The sequence below is a fragment of the Dunckerocampus dactyliophorus genome, chromosome 7 (assembly GCF_027744805.1).
Source record: "Dunckerocampus dactyliophorus isolate RoL2022-P2 chromosome 7, RoL_Ddac_1.1, whole genome shotgun sequence".
NCBI lineage: Eukaryota > Metazoa > Chordata > Actinopteri > Syngnathiformes > Syngnathidae > Dunckerocampus > Dunckerocampus dactyliophorus.
In genome coordinates this window covers 4,753,097-4,768,722 of record NC_072825.1, presented here as the reverse complement: position 1 = coordinate 4,768,722, position 15,626 = coordinate 4,753,097, and the positions used below count along the sequence as shown (strand labels likewise).

Sequence of the window (15,626 nt, the reverse complement as noted above, 5' to 3'; positions counted from 1 at the left end):
AAGCTCGTCGGTTTGCTGCTGCGTCAGGCACACGCAACAGTACCGCTCCTTCAAAATAAAGGTATAATGAAAACAAAGCGTTGTGTTTGAACTGTAAAGAAAGTAAGCCTTTACCATTTATCACTCAACTCTGCTCAGAAATACACTAAATGGTACGTTTCCACGGGTTTAAACGTTCGTTAGCAGACACGCCTTTTATTTTGTTAGAAGCGTGGACGGAAGCGAGAGCGACACCGCTGCTGGACCTCTTGCAGCGATTCACAGATCAAACATGGACGTCACATGTGAGCCAATGACCTAAACATGATCGTCGCAGTCTTCTGTGTGACGAACCAGCAAGAAGAGCAGGTAGCGCACCTACACACCCGTTCGAGCGGCCACAGTCATCCCTTACACCGACACGGTACCATCCTAAAGCCGCGGGCCGCTACGGTAACACGAACAGCTCGTCGTCTAACTGCCACGACTGTGAGCTTTTTGTCGTCTGCTTTCTTCGAAGAGGGACATTTGCAGGCGCATCGAAACGTTCCTCATCAGGAAACCAATACAGTATACTCCAATTGAGCCAACATGCCTGAATGTCCCTGATGTCAGCTGCTGTCCACTAAAGGAACTAGCAGGCATGCTTTGTGACGTCATACGTTTATTTCCGGACCACAGGTTGGGATGCGCGTACCTGTCCGATAATGGAACTCAGTACTCTCAGCCTCGTCCTCATCAATGTACATTTCCGGGTTGTGAGATGCGCTTACCTGTCCGACAATGGAACTCTTCATCTTGTTTACCTGTCCGATAATGGAACTCTGCATCTTCATCAGTTTACATTTCCGGGTTGTGATGACGCAATGTGGTCTTTGAAGGATGAGAGGACACAAGATCATGTTTGGACAACATGTCACGTACACGTGAATGTGCTAGCGTGTGTGTATGCGAGTATATGCGTGTTCTCTGATGCAGGCACTCTAAAAATAGTAGCATGTGTTTAAACCTTAGCTCCACCCCTTTCAGCTGTCCTTTGCTGGTGATGACAACCAAATGTTAGCGACTCTGGTGATCATGTGACCCTGTAGCATGTGATGTCATCACTGACACCATTGTCCACTGGCTCACACACACACACACACACACACACACACACACGCACGTCCATGTGTGCCAATAACAAGGGAATGTTGTGTTTGGACTACAAGTTGGGAAGGAAAACTTAATGTCACTGGTCACGTCAGACACCACCAGACACAGGATTACACGTCATCAAACCACAGCAATGAGAGGAGCAGAAGACGCCACAGAATGAATCACATGATCAAGCTGTGTTTGAATCACACAGAAAGACGAACAGGAAACAGCCAGACTGTGTCCTTCCTGTTTGCCCACAAACCTTTGACTCTGCTGGAGCTTTCACTTCCTCGTCTTGTGTGACAGGCCATAACCCCGCAAAAAATAAATACAGATGCATTCCTGTTAATTCACTTAGTTACTTAAAATTACTTGTAGTCCAATAGAAGTACAATCTATGACTTTCTATTGTGTCATGTGACCAGTCTTGCCAGCAGAGACGGGACAATCAGCGGCATGACAGAGGAGAAATGTCCCCAGCTGGTGGACTACTTTGTGGTGGCAGGACTCGACCCTGCGGGAACCTGGAGACCCCTGGACGACGATGCCAAGACAGTCTCCTCACTGCCCTCGCCGGGCCGGGCGGCAGAGCCAGTGACTGACCTGGCGGTGATCGCTCGAGGGCTGGGGGAGGAAGTGCCAGAGGGCTTCACATGCATCGATAAGTCGCTGGGCGGACACTCGGCCGAGCTGACCGCCGGCCTCATCAACAACCCCCACCTGTACCTGTGCTACAGAAGAGGGCGGGACAAACCCCCCATCCTGGACCTGGGGTGAGACCGCTCACAAGTGTCCTAATAACAAGGGAGCTGTTAACAGCGTTAGGTGATGTTCCACTGCAGGGTGTTGTATGAGGGCAAGGAGCAGCTGAAGTCGGGCTGGTATGTCATCGAGACCACACCCTACAGTCGCTCTGCCAATCTGAGCTCCGGCGCTGGACCAGCGGCGCACCGCGTCTTCCTGACATACCGGCGAGCTTTGGACTCGCAGGGCCTGCACTCGCTGGGTGTGACTGACATTGGTGTGATGCTGCCCGGCAAGGGAGAGGTGGCGCCACACACCTTCTGTCGTGTGGACAAGAACCTCAACACGGGCATGGTGAGTGCCAGCGGGAACACACAGAGTCAACAAACATGGCAGACTGTGATGCGTGTTTGTGTGTGCAGTGGGGGGCCGCTGTATTTGTGTGCTACAAGCGAGCTGTAGCCAAAGCAAACGCATTGGTTTACAAGGCCGGTGAGTCATGGCAGAAAATCAACATGGCGCTCATATGTACATGAGTGGAGTCACATGACCACATGACCATCACACTGCAGGTCTGCTTAGCCGCTACCCAGAAGACGACCAGGAAGCCTTTCCCTTGCCAGAGTCTGTGCCCGTCTTCTGTCTGCCCATGGGCGTGGCTGTAGAGAGCTGGCCTCTGAATGCCAAGTACCAGCTGCCCGTCTTTTCCACCTTCGTGCTCACATCTGCCTGCGGAGACAAGGTGGGTGGGGCTTTTGTTCTTCATCGCCGTGACATTACTTGTGAACCTTTTCCTGTCTACCCTGCCCCTGCAGGTGTACGGTGCCGCCATTCAGTTCTACGAGGCGTTCCCAAAGGAGGTTCTGTCAGAGCGTCAAAGCGTGCGACTGGGCCTGCTCAGCGTGGTGGACCGCCGACCGATTGCAGAGCGCACCCTGCAGGTGAAGAAGAGCATCTGTGTGCTGTCCCACTGGCCCTTCTTCACCGTCTTCCAGAAGTTTCTCACCTTTGTCTACAGATACTCCATCTCTGGTCCGCATGTCCTACCTTTGGAGAAGTAAGTGCCACCTTCTTCACCTCCATCTTGTTAGCACTTTGTGGAATAAGCAGCAGTTTCCATGATAATTAATTGGTTCACCCTGCAGACACATCTCCAGCTTCATGCACAACGTTCCCTTTCCATCCCCCCAGCGACCCCGCATCCTTGTTCAGGTACAGTTTGGGTCTTCAGCCGGTAGCGTGTTGTTCACATCAACATGTCATGACAAGGTCAAATCACGTAACCAAACACAGCAAGCAAGTGTTGATAAATGTGTGTTTTGCAGCTGTCCCCATATGACAACCTTCTTCTCTGCCAGCCTGTCTCCTCACCGCTACCCCTCAGGTCACTTCTCACACACACACAGTCATTATTCTTATTATTACTACTGTATGTACTATTAAATCATAGTATTACAAATTCTATTATTACCATTATTTATTATTACAATAAATTACAACTACTATTTTGTATATACAGTTAAAAGCAGAAGAAGCAGAAGTTTACATACACTATGTAAAAAGACAACAAAAAATTTCCTCACTATCTGAAATTAAATCAGACTAAACTTTTCCTGTTTTAGGTCAATTAGGGTTACCCAAATTATTTCTGTTTGCTAAGTGCTGCAATTATGAGAGAAATACGATTCAGTATTATTATATACAGTTAAAAAAAAAAAAAAAAAAAAACTTCAAGTCTTTCTTCGCATTTTTAAGGTGTGACAGATTTTATTTTGTCGCGGCAGTGCGCCACAATCAATTACATGTAGCTGAAAACCCAGCGAGCCTCTTTAGTGGGTGGAGCCATTGTTTAAATGATGACCTTGGTGTGTGTGTGTGTGTGTGTGTGTGTGTGTGTGTGTGTGTGCGTGTGCGTGTGCGGCAGTGGGGCGAGCTTCCTGAAGCTGCTGCAGAACCTGGGTGCGGGGAATACATGCACGCTCCTGCTGGCTGTGCTGACAGAACACAAAGTTCTACTGCACTCGCTGCGTCCTGACGTGCTGACGGCGGTCAGCGAGGCGCTGGTGTCCGTAAGAGAGCAACGTCTTTTTTGCAAGCCCGGTGTTGGCGGGTATGGCTGAATGACGTGTTGTCATTTCTGTATCCAGATGACGTTTCCGCTGCGCTGGCTGTGTCCGTACATCCCGCTGTGTCCGCTCCAGATGGCAGAAGTGCTGCTGGCGCCGGTGCCCTTCATTGTCGGTGTGCACTCCAGCTACTTTGACTTCTACGACCCCCCTGCTGACGTGGTGTGCGTTGACCTGGACACCAACACTGTGTTCCAGTGAGTGCCGCTACACATGCATGTTGGTTTCTTTGGCAAATGTTCCATGGACCTTCCTTGTGGTGTCTCAGATCAGAGGACAAGAAGCCGTTGTCATGGCGATCGTTACCCAGGAAACAAAGCAAGACTCTGTTCAACACCCTCACAAACCTCCACAAGACGCTGGAGAAGAGTAAGTGACGAAATGGATGTCCTGTAGCCCCTCCTGCTGTTTGTTGTCTTCACATGACCTTCCTGGTGCCACAGTTTGCTGCCCCAGCCAGGAGGAGGCAACACTGGAGTTCCTCCTGACAGATTTTGACCAGATGTACCGGCGCCAGAAGCAGCTGGAGTTGGAGATCCAGGAGGCCTTTCTGCGCTTCATGAGCTGCCTGCTGCGAGGTTACCGCTCCTTCCTGTTGCCCATCACACAGGCACCCTCTGACACTGCCACCGACTGCAGCTCCCTCTTCAACCTGCAGGGTGTGCTCACTCTCACAAGGGAAGCATCTGCACGCATGGCACTTGCCTTACTAACCTGTCACTTTCCATTAGGCTTCCTAAAGTCTCGCGAGCGCACGCAGCAGAAGTTCTTCTCGCAACTGACACGGACGCAAATGTTCACGCAGTTCATTGAGGAGTGTTCCTTCGTCAGCGAACGCCACGTCTGCCTTGAGTTCTTTGACGAGTGCGTCCAAAAGGTCAGTGCTCCTGCTGCCGTCTAAGCTAACATGCTAAGTGGTTAACAAGGTGGTTTGTTGACAGGTGGACGTGGAAAAACCGGAGGACGTGCGGCTCATCGACCTGGACGAGACTCCCTGTGGAGAACACACAGTCTTCATCATGCCGCCAGAGGAACCACAGGAAGCTGACGGGTCAGAGTGCCCCGCCCTCTACAGGTGCTGCGAAATTGACCTGAGCTCGTCTCGGGGTCACGGGCATTATGTCACACTTTGCTCTCATGTCCAGTTACGAGACCTTCCCCACATTGAGGGCGGAGCTCTTAGAGCGTCCGCAGGACCAGCTCCGTGTCCCTGCCAAAGGTAGTGCCCCCAGCAGCCCCGCTCCCCGACGCACGAAACAGGTACTGTATGTCAGTTGAGCGCTGGCCACAAGTGATGAGTGATGTCACTATAATGTGCTTTTTGGGTGCGTCCTGCAGGAGATCAAGTTGGCACAGAAGCGTGCTCAAAAGTACTCAGCGGTCGCAGACATGTGGTCCAAATGTCTTCTGGGTCACATGTATGGTTTGTGGTTCATCTACCTGCCCACCTACGTGCGTGCACAGAGCAGCAAAGTGCGTGCGCTGCATGCGGCCTATGACGTGCTCAAACACATGGAGAACCGCAAAGTGGTGCTACCAGACGAGGTGAGGCGCCATGGGTGACTTGGAAGGTGGACACAGTCATCTTGAAGCTGCATTCAACGTGCGTGTGCGTGCATGCGCTTTAGGTGTGTTACAGGATCCTGATGCAACTGTGCGGTCAGTACGGGCAACCTGTCCTCGCCGTGCGGGTCCTTCTGGAGATGAAGAAGGCAGGAATCACACCCAATACCATCACCTACGCATACTACAACAAGGTAGGGCACACACGCGCTGACGTGGCACTGTGGCGACCGCTCATTCCTCATGCGCTCCTCAGGCGGTCCTGGAGAGCAAATGGCCATCAACCAATCAGGGCGGACGTTTGCGTTGGGCCAAGCTGAGGAATGTCCTAATGGCAGTCGCCCTCTTCAGGCAGCCCATCAAACGACGCCACAATGGCGGCTCGCTGGAGGTGCATCCAGGTCAGAACACACCCATACTCAAATGACGTGATGGTTCTGTCATCTTGGTGACCGCTAATGACTGACTTCATCTTAGGACAAGCAGCGATGGATGAGCCCAGCAGGCTCCGCCCCTGCTCGTCTCTGATTCGTCAGGCCAGTTGGAGTGGCCTGAGTGAAAGCTCCAGTCATGAATCTCTGACGGGCTCGTTAGCGAAGAGCAACAGCCTGAGCAGCGTCAAGACACGAGGAGCGACCAACTCATTTTCAACAGAGGTCAAAGCGAGCAAGAAGACTGCGATCTGGCAGGCAGGTGCTGCTAAACCCCCCCTGGCGTGCAGAGACGTCTCCACATTGCCCACAGCGCCCCCTGTTGGCACTCTGGTGCGCCGTAGTGAAATCTGCCTATCCTCCTTTTACGCCGAGCCGGCAGAGTCCCAGCTGGAATGCGACAGCCATCGGGCTCCGAGGTAGGAAGGTCAGCGAGGACGGACAATAACATTTTAGCGTCCTCTAACGTCTTACCTTACACCTACAGGGCAACCGTAACAAATGCAGCAGTGGACGAGAACGACAACAACGTGTCCTCGCCCAGCAGAGGACTTGCGGGAAAGCTCCAGCAGCTCCTCACACCTACACGCCACAGATCGGCAGTGCGACGGGCCGCCAGTGTGGATGAGCGACGAGGAGGGGCGTCAGGGCGAAGGGTGTCGGAGCAGCGTCAGTCCAAGAAGTCTCAAGTTGCTGAAACACTGCTGAAAGCCAAGGAGCGTCTGGCCAACGCTACCTCAGAGGTTTGGCTCCGCCCACTTCAATTCTACGTATTCTTATTTCATGTTCGCATGCTTCTCGCAACAGAGTTCACTCTCGGTCGGAAGTGACCTGGACTTGGCGGAGACGGCAAGCGTAACGTGTCCACTACGCAATTCTTGGGATGCTAGTCAAGAGGGCGCGGGACTTGAGGTAAGCTTCAACTGGGTGCCCTCTCACCAAACCCCAGCCCCTAAGCCCCACCCTTCCCCATGCGCAGGTGTTGATGTCCAGCTGCTCACGGTGTCGCTCGTGCAACTCGCTGGTGTACGACGAGGAGATCATGGCAGGATGGACGTCGGATGACTCCAACCTCAACTCTTCCTGCCCTTTTTGCTCTGCTTCCTTTGTGCCCTTCCTCAACGCCGAGATCAGCGACCTCGGACCCATCAGCAGGTATGTGGTGGCACCACGCGTCTTTCACGTCTCCGTGACAAACTTGACTTCTGTCTTTGTTTGCAGTGGCGAACGCAGCAAGTGGAATGCCGAGGATGAGGTGGAGAGCGCTGGCGGGCCCCCCAGTGGTAATGGGACATCACCATTTTTTCAGTGTAACGGCGCAGGGGAAGATGTCGCCTCCGAGACCAGTGTCAGAACCACGGTAACCGCAGTAACGCTCAACCGAGCCCCCCTTTCCTCCCTCGTCCCACTGACTATATGCTTCCCCCTGCAGGCCACGATGGGGGGCGTGGCCCCGCAAGTGACTGTGGCCTACGTGAGCCCGCTGGTGCTGCGGAAGGAGCTGGAAAGCCTCCTGGAGAATGAGGGCGAGGCAGTGCTGGCGCAGCCTCAGTTCTTGGAAAGCCACTGCATCATCTTCTGGAACCTCCTGTGGTTCTTCCAGCGGCTTGGCCTGCCCAGTCACTTGCTACAGCTCATACGGGGCTCGCCGCTGCTCAGCCCAACCCTGCAGGTAGCACATCTCCTACTGGCTGTGAGTGTTACAGATGGGGGAGGGGCACACAGCAGCAAGAGAGATATACGTACTTTGATGTCAGCCTCCAATAAGTCCAGAAAAAGTGGCTAGATTTGTCACTAGTTGCTTTTTGTGAAAAAGATCATCTAGAGGCATCTGAATACTCGCTAAATATAAGCAAGTTGCCAGCACTGATTTCTCCTACTACGTCTTCTTATTTTCAAGTGCTCAGACCAAGTGCACATGAGGTGTGTTAAGAAGCCATACCAACATTTTCATTTGAAAATAAGGTAAATTTGTTCTCCCCCGCCACAAATAAAGTATGGGAAAGCGTGATACGTCTAGTTCTGTCAAGATAGTTACAAAATTGAGATTAATTATGATCTGTCATTAATTGATCTTTTTAAGATCACCAGGTATGTATTTAAATTCATTATAGTGGCAGATCAAACATTGATATAACAAAAATGTGGTTTTATCAAGTAATTGTTTTTTAAATAAAGTAATTGATTGAACAGATGCAGTCCTAGCCATTTACATTGCCGCTGTATTTGAGACTGGTCCCAAGGGTAGTTGTGACCAGCAGAGGGTAATATTACTGTGTTCTTATGATAATCTCCAAATAATTTGAAAATAAAACATCAGGTCTATATAAAGCACTGAAGTTACACATCAAAATACAGTAAGAACACTTTTCTGAGCAATACGAGTATTGAATACTGAACTTGTTGCTTTTCCTCCACTTCATCTAATAACATAAAAGACAATCACAGGGCTAAGTTAGCACATCAAAAATAACATTGTTCATCACCATCAATAAATCCTCTTACTTTTACTTTTCGCCATTGTACATCTTGCAGATTTTGCTTGACACGGTAGTCCAGCACGGTGACTTGTATGATGGGTCATTGGATGCAGTTGGAAACACCACTGTTAGCCCCTCGTCTTCCACTATGTTTATGGGCCTGCAGTTTATCACTATCCACTTGACAAGAACATTAGTCAGCCTGTTGATCGCAGACTTCTCGAGTTTAGTATGGCGAACAGCTTTGCTATGGCTCGCTGAATTGCTAACATCTTCGCTGCCAACATTAGCTTTGACAGCCCTCGCGACTGGGTGCTTTGCGTTGACGTTGTAGGCTAAACTTGAGCTGCTTCGGTGGTAAGCAAAGAAGGCGTATCACTAACTATCAGTGGTGCTGTCGGAGCGTGGAAATGTAAAGTTCCCATTCATTGGACCGACAACTCTAACATGCTCTTCCATTTTCATGTCTCCTCTCCGCAAGTCACCGCTCCTCACCTTGCCCTCCCAATTAGAGTGGCAGCTTATGCTAAACAAGCCCAAACACAATGACAGCTAGTCAGTGTTAACTTCAGGGTGTGACTGACCATTGTTTTCCACCCCCAACAACTCAAGCACAAGAAGCCCTACGCATAAAAACTTTTTTTTTTTTTTAAAGGAAACCTGCATACAGCAACTGTAAAATTACAGATTAAAAAAATGTGATGATCACAATTGATTATCATGCAGTAAATGACAAATTAATCACAATTAATACTATAATTTGACACCCCGAGTTATATCATCATCCTACTAAGTGTGTGTGTGTGTCATCAGTCGGAGGGCGTGACGCTGAGGGTGAAGCTCCTCTGGGACACACTGACCCCGGACCCAGACACCTGGCCCCCCCTCTACGTGCTCTGGAGGCTCCACAGTAAATTCACACTGCACACACTGCGTGGCCCGCCGTTACCCATCTGTAACCCCGCTAACTTTCACCCTCCCTCCCTTCCTCCCTCCCTCCACCAGGTGGCATTCCCATGCGAAGCTTCCGCTGGCGCCGCCACAATCACCCGTTTACACTGTCCTTTCTGGAGGAGGTCCTACGCTGGGTGGGCATGAACGAGGTCCACAAGGCCATCACGCTCTTCCTTGACACGCTAGCCAAACAGCCTGTGCCGCCCCGCCTCCAGAGGTGAGATGAGGCGCTGCCCCACTTATACTCCAGCGTGTCATCTTGCATTTGTGTGTTGCAGGAGCGTATACCGCGAGTTCCTCTTCCTCACGCTGGCCGCCATGGGCAAGGACCACGCCGGTAAGACCGTTAGACACCTGCACCACAAAGGACGTCCTTGCGCCGCCAACGCTGTCTCTCGCTCTCATCCACAGCCGCCTTTGATAAGAAGTACAAGACGGCGTACTCGCGCTTGGGCAGCGTTCTCGGAAAAGATGAGCTTCGCAGGAAACGAGCTCAGCCTCCCAGCGCCAAGGCTGTCGACTGCAGACGCAGCTTCCACCCGCCGCTGGAGTGCTGACTACCCAGCATGCTCTGCTGCCACCCTCTGCTGGACAACACCACGCGTAGCTTTGAATGAAGAAGTCAAAAAAGGAGAAGGATCTGTGACCTCCTGCTAAGTTTTGGTGGAGAAAATGGAGAACATTTCAGATAGTGTCGGCCATGTTGGTTGGTGTCCAGAGTGACAAAGATGGCCGACGTCAGTGGGCTGGAAGCTGAAAGGATGGAAAAGTGTGACTGACTTCTTCCTCGTTTCGTTTTGCTTGGATGCACTCAGTGCTGCCTCCTCGTCCTCCTTGATCCTTCTCTCATCAGGAAGTTCTGATGTTGTCTCGTCACCATCAAGGTTTACATTGGTGGGAGGAGCAACGGTTGTGTCCGAGCGTGCTTGCTTTGTTGTCACGTGACAATGTTCAGTTCCCGCCATTTCAAGTTTACGCAACGATATTTCACTCCAACAAAAGAAATGTGTGTTTTGGTTCCAAGACGTTTGCTTTGCCTCGATGTTTGTGTATTTAAATAAACTCACTGTCGTCTTCTCTCACTAATTTATTCATGGAATTTTTTTTTTTTTTTTTTTACAAAAGAAAATAAAAGTCAAGAACAATTAACATGTTTTTTAGACTCTGCCTCCCATTGTGCTTTTAGATATGAAGTTAAATAACATCAATATAAAAATATTATTGTACAAAGATCACAACAACTATAATTTTCATTATAAACATGCAATCACATGCGACAGCGACATGTTAAAACTTACACAAGGTGAGGGGCCGTGGCTTGAAAGCCTTCCATGGTGATGAAATTAAAGGACATTTTTCTACTGCGTCTGACAGCCATCACAAGTTAAGTCCTTAAACGCTGTCTTCGGACTAGCTGTTAGCACCTGTCACTATGCAATCCGTCCCGGAAATGCAATCGGTTTTACGCATGCGCGAGACCAACATCACTTCCTCATTTAGCAAATTTTTAGCGCTTCTGCGACATCACGTGGTGTGGTAGTTATTTTTTTAATGTATGAACATGAATGGCCAATAACCATACTTCATATATGTAATATATTGGGGGTAGTTTTATTCGTAAAAGAGTTTGTTAGCATGCGGATGTTTCTATCGTCTTATGACCTCCACCAAGACGGAGCTACGTAAAAAGTGACGCAATGCACGTAGCGCATATCATATCCGGTTAAGTAAAACCAATGTAAATAAGCAGAATCAAATGCAGTTTTATTTGATTGTGATGGATTAATGTAGATGATTCAGTTTGAGTTTTTTTTTTCTAAACAGAGAAATAGCATCCATCCAAACATATATTACTAGCAAATGCTTTTGTCTGTATTTTATTCAGTGGCGAAATAAACTTAGATTGCTGCCGTAAAATAGATAGAGGTACATTACACATGACTAACATGTGACTGACGAAAAATAAGCTGACCGGATGTAGACGCGTTCTGCACATGCGCAGAACTGATTGCGTTTCCGGGACAGATTGCGCACTGCTAACTAGCACGCTACAGGGCTAACTTAGCATAGCAACAAAACAATAAAAGACACTGCTATTCTGAAGGCTAACTAATAGAGCATGTCGCTAGACGTTAAGGCCCCCCATGCACACGTACTTGACCTCCAGGTACTCGTCCACGCCATACTTGGATCCCTCACGGCCCATCCCTGATTCTTTGACGCCTCCGAAGGTGGCCTCTGCCGTGGAGATGAGCCCCTCGTTGACGCCCACCAAGCCCACCTCCAACGCCTCGGACACGCGCCAAATCTGACTGATGTCCTGCGAGTAGAAGTAACCTGAAAGCAGAGCAGCCAATCAGGACCTGTTTGAGGTCCAACCGGAGCCTTTGCTTCTCACCAGCTAAACCGACGTTAGACGCGTTGGCGAGGGCCAGCGCTTCCTCCTCAGTGTCAAACCTGCGCAGGGGAACATTGGCGCATGCGTCACGTCGACATTAGCTGCAGTCACATAAGGCGGCGCTGCTCACCTGATGACGGGCACCAGCGGCCCAAAGGTTTCCTCGCGCACACACAACATGTCGGCAGTGACGTCCACCAGCAGGGTAGGCTCCATGAAGGAGCCGTGCAGGCGTCGGCCGCCCCTCAGCACCTTGGCCCCCTGCGACACGGCATCATCTATCTGCTGGCCCACCTGGGAGGGAGGAGTAGAGGTAAGATGGTGTGAAGATGGCTGCGCCCATCAGTCAATAACCTGAGAAACAAAAGAGGATTTGACCTTTTCAGCCGCTCTAGCGTTGATGAGCGGTCCCTGCGTGGTGTCGGCCTCACTGCCGTGGCCCATGCGCAGCTGTGCGTCCATGGCCGCGCCGAGCTTGGCCACAAAACGCTCATAGACGCCGCTCTGCACCAGGAAGCGGTTGGAGCAAACGCACGTCTGCAAGACAACAAGAAGATGACAGTCAACACGGTGACGCCGCGCCGCTGGACCACCACGCCATCCCTCACCTGTCCAGAGTTCCTGAACTTGGATGCCATGGCTCCGTTCACCGCCTGGTCCACATCCGCGCTGTCAAACACAATGAAGGGTGCATGGCCTCCCAGCTCCATGGAAACCCTCTTGACAGTGTCGGCAGCCATTTTCAGCAACATCTGACAGCAAAGTGCATGGGTATCAACACCTGTTAGCATTAGCATATTAGCTCGACAGCACCATCTTACTTTGCCAGTGGCTGTGGAGCCCGTGAAGGAGATCTTGGCCACAAGAGGGTCCGTGCACAGAACCCGGCCCACCGATGCTGCCATCTCTCTGGAGCACGGAACCACGTTGAAGACACCCGCTGGAATCCCTGCCTGCTCTGCAAGCTGCACCACCACCACCACCATAGCGCCACACGAGTTAGCTAGCTTTCGTCTCAAAAGCAATTGTTAACACTGGCTTTTCGAGCTAATCCAGACAAGAAGTCAAACATCTTTGGATGGAGCCAAAACTAGACCATAACTGACTACAACTGGACTAAAGCTACCAAAACTGGACTAAATAATTAACTATAAGTGGACTAAAACTACCAAAACTAGACTATAAGTGGGCTAAAGCTACCACAACTGCTGTACTACAATTAGACTGAAGTTGGACTGAAGGTAGACAGGACTAGAACTGGAATAAAAGTTGACTAAACTGGAGTAAAATTTACTAAAACTGGACTACAACTAGACTTCAGGTAGACTAAAACTGGACTAGAACTAAACTTTAAATTGACAAACTAGGCTACAAATGCTTCAAGAAGAAGCTACCTAAGCACTGCTACAAAGAGAAACAGCTAGCCGGCTACGCTCATCAGATGAGCCACACTGCTGTACATGCCAATAGGTGATTATTCTGGGATGTCGGAGGGTGAGTTAATGGCTGTCAAGTAATGAAGTAGCTAGTTAGCGTGATGACCTCGGCCAGAGCAAGCGCTGAAAGGGGCGTATCCTCCGCAGGTTTGAGCACTGCAGTGCATCCGGCCGCCAGCGCTGCGCCGACCTTCCTGGTGATCATGGCGCTGGGGAAGTTCCACTGTTACCAACACAAAAAGCACACTTTGACGTTAGCCTAGCTTATTAACTGTGCTGTGCTGTGCTTGTCATGGTGTTTTTTGGCCCAGCAACATGCTAACGTGCTAGCACCCGGCCTGAAGGAGAGCGGTCCTCTCTCAACGGCTGCTTACGGGCGTAATGACCGAGGTCACGCCAACTGGTTGCTTGAGGAGGAGGATCCTTCGGTCCTTGATGGGCGGGGGCACCACGTCGCCGTACACGCGCCGCGCTTCCTCCGAAAACCACTCCAAGAAGGAGGCGGCGTAAGCGATCTCGCCAAGAGATTCTTTGAGGGGTTTGCCCTGTAAAACACCTTACGTCACGCTAACACGAGTAGACTCGAACTGAAGTAAAACTGGACTAGAACTGGGGACCGTTACACAAAACTATGATAAAGGATCAAGCCGGGATATCTTGGTTATCCAACTTATTCTAGCTGAACATATCCGTGACCCAGTCGCACAAAAGTGGAATAATGGAAAGTGGGATATGTTCTGGCGTAAATTACCATGGAGATTTATTCTGTGGAGCTAGGCTGCTCTAGACCAGTGTTTTTCAACCACTGTGCCGTGGCACACCAGTGTGCCGTGAGGGATTCTCTGGTGTACCGTGGGAAAGTATCCAATTTCACCTAATTATTATACGCAAATAATTTGCGGTTGCCGAGTGTGTGTGCTGTCTAGTAGTGATCGGCAGCGTAACCATGTAATACACTTCCATATCAGTAGGTGGCAGCAGGTACTGTCTCTAATTGCTTTGTACAGTCAAAATAATCAATGCATGGATGCGTCAGATGGCGATGACAGTGGCGAGCGAAACAGTGATGGAGAAGTTTTTGAAAAGAAAAGATGCTAACTCTGAACTGCACCCTGGAACAAATTCGGACCCAGATGAAGGCCCAAGTATGAGTGGAGGTCAAAAGAAAGCAAAGACGGATAACTGAAGCAAAATCACTTGCACGAGGCAATACTAGCTGTCTTTCATTTGGATTTACTTTCACTGGGGATGCAAGGAAACGACTACGTTGTGCTTGGTGTGTGGTGAAAAGATATCCAACAATGCTCTGGTCACAAGTAAGCTTAAACATCTCCAAAAGAGACTGAGAGTTGTTGAGGAAGAGCGTCGTGTGTGTCGTTTTTTTATTCCTGCCAGGCTATTAGCTCTGTGTTCATCCAAACAGGCACAGGGTCCACACTGACTGAGTAGAAATGTGAATGATTCTAAAATACTTTTTATTTTTGTTTATTTGATTCCTACACTGACACAGTGATGAGAACAACTTTATATTGTCAATGTAGGCTACAGAGTTCATTTGTTAGCATTTTCGGCTGGTGGTGTGCCTCGGTTTTTTTTCAATTAAAAAAATGTGCCTTGGCGCAGAAAAGGTTGAAAAACACTGCTCTAGACGCTCTTGTTTTGGAGTGGTTGAACTCAGCTCAGTCATTTAGCCTAGATGTCTCAATCCTAGATTCGTGCAACGGGCCCCTGGACTAGAGTAAAACTGGATTTTGGGGTAGAAGCATACGCACACACTCAAAGGTGATGAGTCGAGCCAGGTTATCCTTGTGCTGAGTCATCAGGTTGAACCACTTCCTCAGCAGCAGGCTCCTCTCCTGCAACGACCAATCACAAGCTTTGTTTTACACACATGACTAGACGTCACCAAGTAAATGCTGGCTACTTGGTGTTGTGTAGTTTTCACAAACGGCGTGTGACCCACTTTGGCGGTGTACTGCTTCCACTCGTAGAAAGCAGAGTACGCCGAGTCCACAGCCCGCTTGGCGTCTTCCGGCCCGCAGTCAGACACCCGGGCTATCTCCATTCCGGTGGCCGGGTCCAGGACCGGGAAGTCAGAAGGGGCTGAGACCCAGCGGCCGTGCACATAGCCGCGTGTACGCAGCAGCTGCGAGCTCACGTCCAGGCTGAAGCGGCGATGAGTGGCAGCTGCGGCGGCTGCACTCAGGCGCTGGAAGAGGGTGGCCGTCATGGCAGCCGTCATTGCGGTCGGCGGGCGCTTTCGGTGCTCGGTTGAGGTGCAAGTCGGCCGCAGCTTCCGGTCGGTTTGAACCAGTTCTCCGGCACATTGATCATGTGACAAAGCAGGCACACAATTGACTCCCGCGTGTTATTTT

At 50.3% G+C, this 15,626-nt stretch overlaps 2 protein-coding genes across 4 annotated transcripts; one reads left to right on the top strand and one right to left on the bottom strand.

Moving 5' to 3' along the window:
• Window positions 1-159: 159 nt before the first annotated feature.
• LOC129184727 (DENN domain-containing protein 4B-like) lies at window positions 160-10,581 on the top strand. Of its 3 annotated transcripts, XM_054780963.1 has the most exons (28): window positions 163-348; window positions 1,545-1,892; window positions 1,962-2,217; window positions 2,286-2,355; window positions 2,436-2,605; window positions 2,679-2,920; window positions 3,009-3,075; window positions 3,189-3,247; window positions 3,788-3,932; window positions 4,011-4,186; window positions 4,258-4,358; window positions 4,433-4,648; window positions 4,721-4,866; window positions 4,931-5,064; window positions 5,135-5,249; window positions 5,328-5,534; window positions 5,618-5,746; window positions 5,809-5,953; window positions 6,030-6,402; window positions 6,471-6,726; window positions 6,791-6,895; window positions 6,963-7,138; window positions 7,205-7,343; window positions 7,416-7,676; window positions 9,277-9,373; window positions 9,469-9,634; window positions 9,696-9,754; window positions 9,829-10,581. In XM_054780963.1, exons 2-28 carry the CDS (start codon window positions 1,576-1,578, stop codon window positions 9,972-9,974), a joined length of 4,473 nt encoding a protein of 1,490 aa, XP_054636938.1. In that variant the 5' UTR covers window positions 163-348; window positions 1,545-1,575; the 3' UTR covers window positions 9,975-10,581. The 3 variants fall into 3 exon arrangements, 2 of the variants coding, with proteins under 2 accessions (XP_054636937.1, XP_054636938.1); XM_054780962.1 differs by having other exon boundaries at window positions 160-348; window positions 7,205-7,655; XR_008571955.1 differs by having other exon boundaries at window positions 7,416-7,655; window positions 9,277-9,634; window positions 9,829-9,917.
• aldh5a1 (aldehyde dehydrogenase 5 family, member A1 (succinate-semialdehyde dehydrogenase)) lies at window positions 9,455-15,577 on the bottom strand. Its single transcript, XM_054780966.1, has 10 exons — window positions 15,215-15,577; window positions 15,024-15,107; window positions 13,626-13,796; window positions 13,358-13,474; window positions 12,637-12,780; window positions 12,424-12,567; window positions 12,194-12,352; window positions 11,946-12,109; window positions 11,816-11,874; window positions 9,455-11,754 (listed from the first exon to the last, which is right to left on the bottom strand). Exons 1-10 carry the CDS (start codon window positions 15,491-15,493, stop codon window positions 11,543-11,545), a joined length of 1,533 nt encoding a protein of 510 aa, XP_054636941.1. The 5' UTR covers window positions 15,494-15,577; the 3' UTR covers window positions 9,455-11,542.
• Between the last annotated feature and the right edge of the window lie 49 nt (window positions 15,578-15,626).